The 15,227-nt window shown below is 46.1% G+C and overlaps 1 protein-coding gene across 6 annotated transcripts in view; it reads right to left on the bottom strand.

Moving 5' to 3' along the window:
• Positions 1-15,227, bottom strand: part of Nmnat3 (nicotinamide nucleotide adenylyltransferase 3) — a 111,485-nt gene that overhangs the window by 84,890 nt on the left and 11,368 nt on the right. The window contains exons 2-3 of one of the 6 annotated variants that reach the window (XM_076917967.1): positions 1,319-1,473; positions 433-504 (exon numbers count right to left, since the gene is read on the bottom strand). The exons of 4 other annotated variants lie outside the window; for them this stretch is intronic. In XM_076917967.1, coding sequence (XP_076774082.1) covers positions 433-452 — 20 coding nt within the window. In that variant the 5' untranslated portion in view covers positions 453-504; positions 1,319-1,473. The remainder of the gene's footprint in view (positions 1-432; positions 505-1,318; positions 1,474-15,227) is intronic. One more of the 6 variants, XM_076917968.1, reaches the window with a different exon arrangement.

Raw genomic sequence — 15,227 nt, 5'->3', positions numbered from 1 at the left:
GATGGATGTCTTTACTGTGCTGACTTTGTCCTTCTTCATCAACTCTACTCCTGGCAGGCTAAGTGGACACCCTGTTCTTGTGCTGTCCCCATGTAGCTCTGAGACCAATGTACTGTTTTTATATCCACGGCCTTCAAGGTTGTACACAGAAGGTGTTTAATAAATGCTTGTTGAAGAAATGACACTATTGCCTTGGACCCTTTTTAGTGATGTATCTGGCCTGGAGCTGTCGGCTTCCTTTCCTTCCCTGGGGCTCTTCCCTCACCTGTGTCCTTCAGTGTAGTTACTCTGACTCCAATTCCTCACAAACGGCAGCACTGTTACTCACTCAGTCACCTCAGAGCCTACTTGTCTTAGTTAGGATTACTATTGTTGAGACAAAATGCTGTAACACAAAAGCAGGTCTGGGAGGAAAGGGTTTACTTGGCTTACGCGTCCACATTGTAGTCCATTGATGGAAGCCAGAACAGGAACTCAAGCAGGGCAGGAACCTGGAGGCAGGAGCTGGTGCAGAGACCACAGAGTACTGCTTACTAGCTCGCTCCTTGTGGCTTTCAGGCTGCTTTCTTATAGAAACCAGGACCACCAGCCTAGAGATGGTACCACTCACAATGAGCTGTGGCCTCCCTCATTAATCATGAATTAAGAAAACAGCCTACAGCTGGATCTATGGAGGCATTTTCTCAGTTGAGCTTCCTTCCTTTCAGATAACTCTAGACTGTGTTAAGTTGACATAAAACTATTCAACCCAAATGACCCTTTGTCAAATTGACACACAAATACATTACTGTTAAGTTTCAACCTTTCCTTTCTTGTTCATTCCCAAGACTGCACATTAATAAAGATTTTACAATATACATCACTTTACAATCTTAAAAAGTCCGATAGCCTTACAAATTCACTTTTAAAAGTTGTCTCTTTAAAAATATCCTCTTAGCATTACCAAACTTATAAAGCCTTTGATTAACATTTAAAAAAAATTGTACAAAAGCAAAAAGGAAAAGGGGGCATGGGATAGGGGTTTTCTAGGGAGGGGAACTGGGGAAAGGGGATGGCATCTGAAATGTAAATAAAATATCCAATTAAAAAATACTGAAAAAAGAAAAAAATATCCTCTTTTAAAATCCAAATTCTTTGTAAAACCCCCGAAATCTCACTCTTTTATTTTTTTTAAAGTTTAAAGTCTCTCAACCAGGAGCTTCTATAACATCAAAAATAAATTAAGTAGTTTCTTACTACAAAAGGGAAAAACCAGGGCCCATCACAATCGGAACAAAACAAAACTAAACTCCAGCAGTATAAACTCACTGTCACTTACCTGGGATTCACTCACTGTCTTCTCGGCTCTCCAAGGCCCTTGGGTCACTTCTCCAGCTGTGCCTTCTGCAGCACACATGGTTTGTCTTCTAGGCACTGGCTGGCTCCACTCCACAACTGCTGCTGTTCTTGGTGATCATCCCAAGGCACTGATAACTGGAAAATTACTGTGGTCCATTGCTGCAGCTGGGCTGCACTTTCACCAATAGCCTCTCCCTGGGACTCTTCACGGACTCCAGCCCTGTCACACAGTGCTGAGCCTCAGCTGCTCTCCCTTTTGTGCCTTCAAAACCAGTACCACCTGGGTAACTTTTACACTATCAAGTTTCGATGTCAGCATGAGGCACCTCTGGAACCCAGGTTCTGTGTGCTGACCCTGAGGAAACACTTGCCCAGAAGATCTCACTTCAGCCATGCTGGTCTCTTCTAATGATTGCTAATTTCTTAGCTCCAGCTAACCAGTATCAATTGTCCCAGTAGCACAAAGGTTTCACTTCAGTGGTATTGATTGGTCTCTTGCTAATTGTGGCCAACTCTTCAGTCCCAGCTGGCCAAATTGACAGAATCTTAATTCAAAATAGCAAATGGTCCTGATAGAATATTTAAAATTCCCTGTGAAACTTCACAAGCCAGGCCTCCATCTTCTGCACTACTCTCAACACTCTTACCTTCCAAGCTCCTAAAGAATGTGCCACTGGGCTCTTAGCACTCAACGACCTTTCTAGCCCAAAGTTCCAAAGTCCTTCCACAGTCCTCCTATAAACATGGTCAGGTCTGTCACAGTGATACCCCATTCCTGGTACCAGCTTGTCTTAGTTAGGATTACTATTGCTATAATGAAACACTATCATAAAACTATCCTGAACATTGCTCTTGCTTATTTTCAATGCATTCATACCAAGTCATACACCCCCATTCCGGGACACGGCTCTGCCACTGTCATTCTACACTAGCACCCACTTCCCCTCCCCTGCCCAATGCCAGGCCAGGTCCCTTTCCCTCGGAGGCTGTGGCATTCCACTCCTTTGTGCAGCCCCTCAACACTGTTCATCACCTCTTGCTCCTAGTCCAGAGCCTAGCAGGGGCCTGAGCTGGCTCTGCTGACCCTGTGTAGTCCCAGCTTCCAGCAGTTAGCCCCTTAGCCCCACCCCAGTGATGACTGTCACCCACTGAACAGGACATCAGAAAGAAAAGGGCAAAATAGAGAATCCTTTAAAAAGCCTAAGTGAACTCTAGGTTCAAATTAAAATGGGCAGGAGAAGGTCACTAGATTCTGGGCCAGGGTGCTGAGTTACACCAGGATGGGACTTCCCACACACTATATTCATCAGCGACAACTCCTGGCTTTAGGCTGAGATGGAGAAGTGAGTGACCTCTGAAACGTAAGCGATAGTTGTCCAGAATTGTCTACCTCTAATCATCGTTCTGAGGTGAATGAGAGGGTAGCTCTCCCCACCTTTGACTCTTTCCATAGTATTCAATTCAGTGCTCAAAATTTCTTTCCTTCCATGCTCCCAGTCCATCAGCTTCTATAATACTGAATAAGGTTGTGTGACTACAATAATTAAGTACAACTGGCTCCAGTATCTTTTGGAACTACAGATTTGTCTAGAAATAAGAGCCCACATGGTAGGAGCAGCAGGGTGTGGGCAGAGGGCTCAGCTTGCTGCCTTCCCATTTCTGTGCCCTGCACAGAACTGGCACAGAGCCTTGGCTTGGAAATGCTAGCTGAGTGGAACATGCCACAGTCCAGCTTGTCCCTCCCAGAACTCCTACACAGAACCAGGCTGGTGACCCAGCCTTCCACATCTTGCTTCCATTCATCCTGCATCAGCAACATGTTTTAACTCAGACCCAGAGTGGTATGATATTCCTGGGCAAGGGGACAGAGGCCAGACCACAGCAGTGGCTGGCCCTTGCTAGTCTGTATGTCAGCACACTGGAGATAAGCTAAGGTATTGGAACAAGGGCACATGAGACCTGGTTCCCAGCTCTTCTCCCTCCTTGTGGTCCAAATTAATTCTTTGATAGCTAACACAGCAGGGGTCTAAATTGGGACAGTGAACAAGTGTGCTGGGCAGATTTATGTCAACTTGGCATAAGCTAGGGTCATTTTAGAAGGAGGAACTTCAGCTGAGAAAACACCCCACCAGATTGGCCTGTGGACATTTTCTTGCTTGATGATTGACATGGGAGGGCCCAGCTGGCAGTGGGCGATTACACCCCTGGGCTTGTGGCTCTGGGTGCAATAAGAAAGCAGGCTGTGCAAGCAATGCGGAGCAAGCCAGCAAGCAGCACCCCTCCATGGTCTCCGCTTTACTCCCTGCTTCCAGGTTTCTTCCCTGATCTCCCTATACAATGGGCTGTGTTCAGGTCATGTGTGATGAAATACATCCTTTCCTTCCCAAGGTGCTTTTGGTCATGGTGTTTCATCACCAATAGAAATCCTCGATATGAAACTGTAACTAAGAAATCCAACAAGGATGACTCTGGAATGCCTCTATTGGCTGTCTTACAGGTGAGATGCTCAAAGCAGGGGATATGGTGGAACATTCTTGTCTTTTCCATTGGTTCAGGAGAAGGAGAAGGTAACAGAATGCCAGATGAAGAGCAATTTATATAGCAATAAACTGTTGATAAAAAATAAAGCCAAGTACAAACCAGGAGCAGACTGAAAGGGAAACATGTTGCTCCCTTATCCATGGGCCTGAAACTGGAATAGGGGAGGAATGAGAAGCCAGGCCACAGACAGAACAGGAGCGGGGCCTAGGGACGCATCAGGGAGACTGAGTTAGGCACTGGGCTTCAAAGCAAGAGCACAAAGAGGACAAACTATTTTTCAGGCTTGCAAACAATTCAGTAATAGGACTGACCTCCTTTGGATGCTGAAAGTGTTTGTGAGCCCTTCAGACTTCTAATAATATCACAAGGAGAGGAGAGCAGCAAACACATTTGCTGTCCTGATTACAGCAGAGGGGTGGGAGGTGTTCACCACCCAATTGTCCATTTGGCTTGAAGATGGAACAGGCATACATTATGATCCATCTCTTGCCCAGCTCAGAGGAGAAGAGGGACACAGAGGCTTTGCACTGCTCAACTGGCTATGGAAGGCATTGTGGGACTTATCACTAAGTCCTGTCAGCTCGTTTTCAAAGAAGGACTTAAAAAAATATTTCAAAGTCCTTAGCTGTTCTTAACTACCTTTACATATCACAAACTTTGCCTACCATAAGCCAGGAACCGGAGGGTAAGGCGCATTCCTGCAAAGTGGCTTGTCTGAGTTAGAAATAGGTAGAAAGGCCGACTGCTAGGAGATCACACACAACACAGACTGGCAAGAGCTGGCACAAAGAGAACAGAAGGAGTCGGGATGCGTGGAAGAGGGCCATGGCCCAGCCGGTTTGAGGGAGAGCGGCCAGGAGGAAGTAAAAGGCGCTCTGAGTTTTGAAGGATGAGTAGGAGTTGAGACGTGGTGTTGGTAAAATCTGGGAAAGTAAGGGGCTCTAGGGCATGCTGGGATGGTAGGAAGGCAGGCATAGTAGCGAAGATGGAGAGAGGTCTAGCTTGCCAAGGTTAAAGTTGATCCTGGGGACAGTGGCTGGAGAGCCGTTTCCTAAGGGTGTGGTCAATCCTCAGGCCATTACCCGAGGCTCCCCTGAACAGCTGAGCCTCTTCTGGGATGCCTTCTTTATTCACTGCTCCTGAGACAAAGGTAGCTTAAAACCCTCATTAGCAGGCAGGTCTCCCAGCTAAGAACTACACCTGCCTTCCCTCCCATAATGCCCTCTTTCAGAGGCCACAGCTCTGTTCAATTGCATTCTAATTTCAAGAAGTGATAAACATATGCTCATGTTTCCATTTACAAGTTTTTGATTATCAGCCTGGCATCGCAGCTGCAAATTACCCGTTTTCTATTATAATTATTTTTACTTCTTCAGATGAAGAAGGAGGAAAGCATTTTTAAATTACTAAAGTGCTCGAGCCACAGAGGGAGGGAAGATGCAAGCATAGCTGCATCCTTTTGCCTGGGGCAACAAAATAGTAAGAGTTCAAACAATGCCAGGCAAGCTGTGGGCAGCGTCGAAGCAGCTATCTCTACCTTAAACCTGGTCAAGACTGCAGCCAGCCAAGGGCTTGGCTGGTCACAGGAACTTCGACTCCAAGAACAGCTCCTAGAAGCTGGGCTGCCCTAGGTGACAAGCAAGCCCTCCCCCTTGACTGCTGGGCTCTCTAGCTTATGTGTTTTCTGCCCCTCAGGGAGGACATTTTAAAGATGACAATGTCTATAATTCAGATGCACGCTTGCAGCTCCAGTGCTTGGTCCTACTGTGATTGGAGCCACCCTGTTAACTGGTATGGGGGCCTCTTCCCAGCAGGTCTGGGGCAGGGCTATGTTTGAAGGGGGGTGGCTGGGGATGGGGTTGAAGACAAGCCTTGGTAGTAGGTAGGAAGCAATGAGTTTAGGTCACTGGCTGAAAGTGAAAAGATCGTACCACAGGTCGTTGCAGACCTACTGGCATCTTAATGGCCCATTTAATTAGCATGTGACATTAGATGGAAATGAGAATGTGTTCTGAAGATGGTTGGTTTCGAAAGTGCAGCTCTGAGAAGCTAAGTGAGGCTGTTTCTGGGATGGCTGGCTCACGAGGAAACTACCACTGCCCACACCATCCTGGTCCCTGAGGTCTGTGTACACCTACTTGGTCCTGAAAGATGGAGATGAATAGAGCTCATACAGTCCCTGGTCTCAGGGTATGCTTTTATTATGGATGCAGGAAAAAGAAGTTACTCCTATGGTAACAAAGACAAATCACAGCCATAGAAACAACGATAGTAACAACAGTTAAACATTGTTATCTAAGAGGTACCTTTTATGATTTTGAACTCATATTCTGTGCCTGGACCTAAGCTGCCCTGCATACTATCTTTACTCTGTGCTACCACCATACAGAGAAAAGCTGTCAGGCCCTCTTGTTTCTGATGGGAACTCAGAGGCCAAAGGCCTGGTTCAAAGATTCCTTCCTACAGAGCATGTGCAGCTCCGGTGGACCTGAGGGACCACTTACTCCATCTATCTCTGGAGGTGATAGGAGCCTTGAAGAGCCCAGACTGCCCACCGCAGCCCCCACCACTTTGGTATTCATGATAGGCACATTTGGTTTTTGTCAGAAATAATAGATGTAATCAACGCGTTAACGGTCCTTTAGACATCAATCATAAATTCTTCCCCCAGGACACCTCATGCTTTGCAAAAGTAAGGATGGTAAAAGCAGGCAAGCGCTTACTGAAGTTGGATCCCAGGATGAGCCTCCCCCAAGGGCACAGACAGGGCCCTCTGAGGCTTCCCTCAGGGATGTGTCACGGAAGGAAACTGTGGCCTGATGGAAGCATGAGTCACAAGAGGTATCACAGGAGTCTGCAGTGTAGAGGATGCTGGGGGAGTCCAACAGGGAGGGCTGTGACAAAGCATGAGTCCTTAGAGTGTCCTGTGAAGATGCTATGGAGTGAGGGCAGGTGATGGAGATATACACTTTTGTGGACACGATGTTGTGCACAGTAAATAAGACACATTGTGAGAGAGCCATGGGGATGTAGGAGAGTCTAACACAAGCACGTTTGGCTATCTCCGGCGCACATATGGTAGGTGTTCTGGGGGGTATGAGTATGCTATGGTACACTGTGTGGTTGTCCTGTGGTGTGCCATGGAGGTGTGCTGTAGATGCATTGGATTTGCTGAAGGTGAGGTAGCTGCTAGGGTTTAGTGTGGTCCCTGGATAGTGCCATGGCATCATACTATAACCTCTCAACTGTGCCTGGGTCATTCTTTCCCAACCTTCCTAATTCCCAGATGAGTACACACATGCCCTGATATTGCTAGCCTTGACTTATCCTGAGTTTAGGAGCGGCGGTGGGAGGACAGTCCCACTTGTGACAAAGCCCAAGGGATGTGTGGCTCATATCTGGCATGGCTTCTTCTCTGTTCCTTCTCCAGGGCTGGCTCTCCAGGTGACCCTCTCTGGGAACCCCCAAGGACTCAGCACAGATGACAGAAGGAAATACCTTGGTATTCTCCTCTACAAGAAACCCAGCAGTAGAAAACGGACTAGGGGTTGGTCTGCCCCTACCATATGACAGCTCATCATGAGTGACCCTGATCTACACTCCAGGCTCAGCCTCTAGATCTCTGGCCTACCTAATACCTGCACAGCCATCATTAGCATGACTTATTGGGAGGCAACACACAGAAGAGGTGAGGCATGTGGGTGAAAACTTGTGTTGAGTGTATCTGTCAATTCCTACCAACCTGATGACAAAAGATTTTCAAACACGCAGCCAAGTTCAAAGACTTACCAAGGGAACACCTGCCTGCCCATGTCCCAAAGTGCACAATTCTTACTTTGTTACAAATTTGCCTCCTGTCCATTCTTTGATCCAGTTCACTTCTTTGACACGTAACATTAGATGCTGACAATGGTGCTCCCAGCCCTACAACCTGCATACTCTCACCAGCTACACTCACCTCCCCTGCCTTTCTCACATACTGTGGAATACAGGGATCTGGGAGACACCATTCTATGAATGTGGACAAATACAGGCATGTCAGCCCAGCCCTTCCCATCAGCAAACAAAGCATCTCTTCACCCCAGAGACCCCATGTCTATCCCATTCAATCTTACTGTCCCCATTCAGAAGCCACCGCTGCTGCTTTCCCATCATGGATTTATCCTTTAGAACCTTAATCAGAAGCAGAATCGCACACACAGTTGTATTTGTCTGATTTCCCTTGGCACGATCCACATGATGGTTTGAATCCATAGTTTGCTGCTTCTTTTTTTTTTTTTTCTTTTCTGAGTGGTATCCCATTATTTGTCTATACAATATTACATTCTTCCTGGGCAGTTCCCTTTAAAAATAAGCAGTAAAGGTTTTGAGTGTCTAAGATGAGTGTCTAAGGTGCAGGTTTGTGGACCTGCGGTGTAGATGTCTGAAGCATAGGCAGCACTCTGTAAGGCAATGGCTATCAATGTCTGCTACACAACAGAAACCCAGGGGAGTCCGAACACTGGCCCTGCCTGGGTCCTGCACCAGGAGCCTTTCATATCTCTGACCAAGTGCACTCAGCTAATAATAGCTATTAAAAGCTCCCGAGAGATGCTAAAGTACTTAGGAGGCAGCACCTTCTGAAATCCAGAAGCATCAGCATCTGCTGGGCACTTGTTCAGAGTGTGAATCCCAAGGTCCCATTCCAAGTCCACTCAGTGAGGAATAAGGACTGGGGTCCAGCAGTCCGGAGCTTCACAAAGCCCTCTGGTAATTTGATGGTTGCCACTGCAAGTCACTGCTCAAGCGGTTGGTAGGACAAGCTCTAACTGCCATCTCTTACACCCAAAACCATTATCTCCACTGCTGTAGTAACAGTCCAGCCAAGATGTGCTGGTCCACCTGACCCTACCCGAGAGAAATCTTCTCCCTGGGATAGGGAAGGTGGGCAGGTGTCAGCTGAGCAGCTGCTGGCCAATTACCACGGGATGTCATCCTAAGGCCCACTGTATCGTAAACACAGTTAACCTGCAAACCAGTTAATCAGCCCTCAGGAAATCGAGTGTTGACCATAATCTGATATTCACCATGATTTTTGATTAGCAGTGAGCTCCTTCCACTCCATTACCCTTGTTAATTGAGAATTGACTATGCAGTTAAAGTGAATGTCTCTTCCACTAACAGAGCTGTACCAGATTCATTTTACAGTCCCTTACCAGCTTGAAAAGTGTGATGCATCCATGGATATATGGGTGTGAACAATTCATCCTCCCCAAAACTTAGGGAGTCACCCCCGAGGTTGCTGAGTATGTGTTCCTATGACAACAACTTAGAAGTAAAGAAAGGAATTCCGTTGAAGGTTATCGGGAATACAGAGAGCTAAACCAATGTGTGGGAGCCTGGCCTTTTGGTTAGCAAAGATCTCTCTATTGAAAGATGCCCAGCACAGGTCTCTGATTTATTTGGTAGAGTCCTTGGCAGTGTTGTTAGCTTACAGTTAGAGAAGATAACAAAAGTGGAACACTCGCTGTGCCTCTTCCCGCTGGCTATTTTGATAAGGGAAAACACAAATAAGAAGAAGCTACTGGGAGATGGGAGAATCTGATTATCCATTCCACGGCTATGTCTGAAAAATGAACTTTCATGTAAAACCGATGAGATCACAGGATCTCTCCCCTTTCGAAAAAAAAATGTACAAGGGAATCGGAGATGACAAATGCAACGCCTGTTAAAAACAGTGCACATCCTGAGAAGATGTCTGACAAACTATGATGGAGGTTCGTTTTTAATATTACAAAGCAGCACAGAAATAAACATTGCTATAGAGGAGCAAGGAGCTGCCCCTCCTGGAAGGACCAACTGCTTCTTTTTTATAAGATTGAGGACTGACTAGAAACTGCTCACCACACGCCGCCTGGGCACCTGGGAGACCTGGAGTTGAATCCTCTGGTGTCTCATCTCCCCAGCCTACTCTCCCAGGCCAAGTCCTACCTCTGCTCCCAGCCTCCATCCAACCACAGTCCCTCAAGGTACATCTTCCACTACAGCAAAATGACTTATCTGTGTGTTTTCCCTAGATTATGGGGCTGTGTTTACTTCAGACTGGGGATAAAGTAAGGGACAGAAAATGGCCTTTACAACATTTTATTATGAAAAATTACGAACATACAGAAAATAAACCATTTAACAATGGCACACACAGGTAACCATTTAACTTTACATTAAATTCACTGTTTGTTCCTGAAGTATATTAAAGCCATTAAAAAATATTGAGATATTTTTGTGTTTAAATACTTTAAAACAACAAATACTTCCTAAAAATAAGTGAAATTTCTTTTATCTTTATATCATGCACACACCTAACAAAATAAGTAATTCATAAAAATTTTCAGTATTGTCTAACACGAGTTAAATATTACTGTATGCTTTATGTAAAATAATATATAGATACAGTCATCATTGACTGCCAGTGAACATTGGATATGACTTATCTCCATAAAGTCCCCAAAAAGAAAGTGCGTCACATCTTGTTTCATCTAGGCTCCATCATTCCCAGATGCAGGAAAATGGGAGGGGCCTCTACTGAGGGAAGGGAGACAGGCACTCACTGGTACAGGCTACAACTAAACACATGCTCACAGGTCCTGCAGTTGACAGTAGAAGACTGGACACTTATCTCCCCCCACTAACACATACAAGTGACCAGTTTTATCTAAAAGCAGACTCTCAAACCAGCATATGTAGCTGGTGACCCCAGTGTGACCTTGAGCATGTTGTCAGAACTCTGTCCAGGCCTGTTGATGTGGAAAAAAAAAAAAAGGACCTGCTTCTGAACACTACCATGACAGTTAAGTGAGACAGCAGACATCACTGGCATTAGCAGATAACATAAAGCACTGAGTATCTGGGCCTCCCCCCCCGTTCACATCTGCATCAAAGTTCAGGGTACAACACCCACCTGGGGTGCCCTTCCATCTGACCTGGCTCAGATGGGACATCCCCACTCACCCTTCTCTCTCCAGCTAGAACTTTCAAGGCTTTTGTCCTAGAAACTGGGAGACTTGAGGGCCCCTCTCTATCTCTTCTACCCCTCCAACCACACTGTGTACACACAGACACGGTGGAAGTAAAGCACCCTGTGTGCACAAAGACACAGTGGAAGTAAAGCACTCTGTGTTTCTCCCCACCCTCAGCTTGGAGGGAAGGAAGGATTAAGGTTTCTTTGTACAACCAAAAGGAAAACAGAAAACCAGGATAGAGAGCAATCGGGGCCAAGAATGTCTGTTTGTTGAGAACTCTCAGATCAAGGTAGAAAAGACTCCTTTCCTTGTGAGGGGCCTTAAGAAAGACCTTCTGATTGATTACACAAATTTTCTAACAGACACAAAAGCCGAAAATTTAATACAATAATCCTTTCCTGGCCTGCTTCTGCCTACCCGGGTCTGCAATTCAGGTACTTTTTACCATGCATTCAAGTTTTGAAACATCAGGGGACACGCGCCTCCCTGTGTGTGGAGTACCACCTGCCTCTGTTTCAAACTGCTGTGCCATTTATCATTCTGGAATTTCCAACAATCAAAATGGCTGAAGACATCCACACCTAAAACAACCAAAACCAAAACCAAACCAAACAAAAGAAAAACCAAAACAACCCAAACCCTTGGTCCAGGACTAGATGCATGAGCCTGGCAGGACAAATCAGAGTTCCTTTTTGATCCAGACACTGGACAAAAGCTTATTAAGAAGCCAGGAGCTGCTGCATTCCAAACTGTAGTGAATGAAGCTCTGTAGAAACTGAAAGGCAATGAGGGCAAGAGTCCTGTGTCCTCTGAGCACCTAGAGCCAGCCTTGCCTGAAGTCCAGAGAGGAGTAATGCCTCATGTCCCTGCTTCCGCTTAATCTAGCTTGAGTGAAGGTTTTACTCCTGACAACAGAGACTCCTGCCCATTCATCGCTTTCCCGGAGAGCATTAGACGGCAATGAACACAGCTGTCAATCTTCCCTGTGGTTATCAGTCTACTCCTCCCGTGTAGCAAAAACAATGCATGGTTCTTTAGGAATACGTTTCCTAACAGAAGCACCGCAAGCATATGATTTAAAAACTCCTCCCTTGAGAAGCAGAAAACCTCCATTTTGCTGGGTTTTTAGAGGACAGCAATGCGTCAATATTTTAGGTCTTCCACCGTTGTCAGCTACCACAAGGCCCGGTGCGGTGCTAGTTTGAACTGGACAAGCTGCCAGGGAGGCATCTGGGTTGACAAAGGAGGCTGTCTGCATGAACACTGATCTTAGTTAGGACTTGAGCTGCCTCTGTCCCCTACATGGGAACCAACCAGTTGCGGGAACAAACAGAGGAAGGCGCCACCTAGGCCCAAAGTGTTACCTGTTACTTTGAGACCCTGAAGAACACAACTAGAGGACAGGCTGGCATCACTGTCTCTGTCAGGGTTTCTGTTGCTGGGATAGAACACCGTAACCAAAGGCAACTTGGCGATACAGGGTCTACTTCGATTACACTTCCACATCACAGTCCATTCTAGACTAAAGCAGGGCAGGAATCTGGAGGGAGGAGTGCCACCTATTGGCTTGCTCAACATAGCTTGCTCAGCCTGCTTTTTATAGCACTCAGGACCGCCAGACCAGAGTAACACCGTCCAGTGAGCTGGGCCCTCCCACATCAATCATCAATTAGCAAAATGTACCACAGGCTTACCCATAGGCTGAGCTAGTGGTGGCATTTTTTTTTTTTTCCAGTTGAGGCTCCCTCTTCTACAATAACTCTAGCTCTTGTCAAGCTGACGTAAAGCTAGGCAGCATGGCCACCCAGTCACCTGTATCCAGTTACCACCCACTCCTCCTTGCCTGGGCCTCCTCTGTTCAGGCTAACACCCAGCCCCTGTGGGCAGCACAGACTGGAAGACACGGACATAATCCATGACCCGTGAGAGCCCATGGCCAATGAATGGCGGCACCATGTGATGGTTAGCTTCACTGTCAACCTGAGTGGATTTAGTTATTACGGAAGCACACCTCTGGCCATGTTAACAATGGGGTTTCCAGAAGGCTTAACTGAGGAGGGTCTACCTGTGGGCGACAGTCCACATGAATGAAAAGGACAAAGTAAACATGTCACAGCAATCATCTCTGCTTCCATCCTGTGGATGCAAAGCGACTGGCCATTTCCCGATCCTGCCTCCAAGCCTCTCTGCCACCGTGGACTAGACTCCATCAGACCGTGAGCCAAAGTAAACTGTCTCTCCTGTACGTACGCCTCTTCCTTTTGGTGCCTGGTGACAGCACAGTAGGAAAAGTCACTAATGATCACAAGCCGTGCCAGCTCAGTGGGCACAGATGCAAAGCGAGCTGTGAAGATGATGTCCATGTGTAGGAAGTCTCCTGAGGGAAGCTTCCTGACTTATGTCCCCCTCGGGAAGGGGGCATATATGTTTATTCACTGCAGTGTTGTCTGCAGTAACAAAGGACCAGAAGCAGCGCAGGATCCACCCACAGGAAATTGATTAAATAAGCGAAGGTAGAATGCTATTCATTATAGAATAGAGTGCATCTGTAATTGAAAGGGGGAGATGAGGAGAGAGAGCCTCAGCATACTGATAAGATAATCCATCTCAGATACACTGTTAGATGAGGGGGGAAAAAAAAGCAAAGCACTTAGTTACAAAGTGATATATGAGAACACAGACTCCAAAAGAATTTAAATATCAACACTGGTCGCCTATGGGGAGGTGGGGTAGGAGTGCATTTTTATTGTATTCATTTGTATGTTTCTCTGTTTTTGAAGATATGTTTTTATTTTTAAGTCTGTGTGTGTGTGTGTGTGTGTGTGTGCGCGCGCGCGCGCGCCCATGTGCCTGCACATGCCAGAAGAGGGCATCAAATACCCTGGATCTGGAACTACAGGGTAGTTACAGGCTGCTGAACATCAGTGCATGGCTTAAGGGATCAACGGCTGCTGGAAGACACAGGGGAGAATGTCTGTAAGACCTGAGATATGAAGGTCACCAGTGAGTGTCTCGGTGCACTCCCATCAATGCTAACCTGTACGAGACAAGGGCACATAATATGGGGACTGCCTGCTTAATCTTTTGGACAACAAGAAAAGAAGCAAAGGAGAAAAATAAAAATGTTCATGATAGAAGAAGATATGAAGGGATGCAAAAAGTGGCAGATTGAATAATTATCTCTGAGACACAAAGGAGAATGTGAAAACAGAAACTGATTAACTGAATTCATTACATTTATACACACACACACACACACACACAGACCCACATATAAGCACACACACAGACCCACATATAAACACACACACAGACCCACACACAGACACACATACGAACACACACAGACCTACATGCAAACACAACACACAGACCCACATACAAACACACACAGATCCACATATGAACACACACACAGACCCATATACGAACACACAGAGACCCACATACAAACACACACACAGACCCACAAATCCCACAGCCATACCTATACTTTATAAAGATAAATATGCAATCACATACACATTACACATGTGTGTGCAGTAATTATTTTTTAAATTATTTTATTTTTTGAGACAATATTTACATCATTTTCCCTTCCCTTTCCTCCTCCAAACTCTCCCATAACCCCCTTTGCTCTTTTTCAAATTCATAGCCTCTTTTTTCATTAATTGTTCACACATACACACACAAACACACATGCGCGCGCGCACACACACATATTCCTATACACATAAATACAATCTGCTCAGTCTCCATAATGTTCACTGTATATATGTTTTCAGGTCAGTCCTGCAGTAACTATTTTAACCAGCAGTCAGTATAGGGTCAGAGTAGAGCAGGGAGCGTCCACGGGCTGGAGCCTGTGAGCCAGTTATGATTTACTAAGTGGCTGCTGGAGGCCCCTGCAGAGCAGGGTTTGAGCCCCAGCATCAGTCAGTGCTGTCTGTGTGTGCACAGGGCATAGCAACAGGGCGCGAAATAGAGTATTTGTCATCTCGGTCCCTGTGGAATGCACCCCAGAACACAATTTAAAGGGAAATGGCTTCATTTTTCTAAAACAGTGGAATCTTGAAATCTTACTATATAAATGCTAAAGTACTCGGACCCCAGAGCATATGAACTTCAGCCTCTATCCTCATTCGGTGAGACCTTTGCTGTGGTCATAAATATTCCAGTAGACTCAATGACGGCAAGCATATGTAGCGTTCCTAGGATCTTTCTTATGCCCCCAATTGCGACCGGTATTCCTCCTCTGTTTAGGAAAATAAACCAGATGGGATGGTTAGGGACACACGACTACCTGGTGTATTAAGTCAAAATGTCAGGCCAACCATAGCCCACACCTCT

This window comes from Arvicanthis niloticus, chromosome 21 (genome assembly GCF_011762505.2).
Source record: "Arvicanthis niloticus isolate mArvNil1 chromosome 21, mArvNil1.pat.X, whole genome shotgun sequence".
NCBI classification, from domain to species: Eukaryota; Metazoa; Chordata; class Mammalia; order Rodentia; family Muridae; genus Arvicanthis; species Arvicanthis niloticus.
This window is presented reverse-complemented; position numbering and strand designations above follow the sequence as displayed.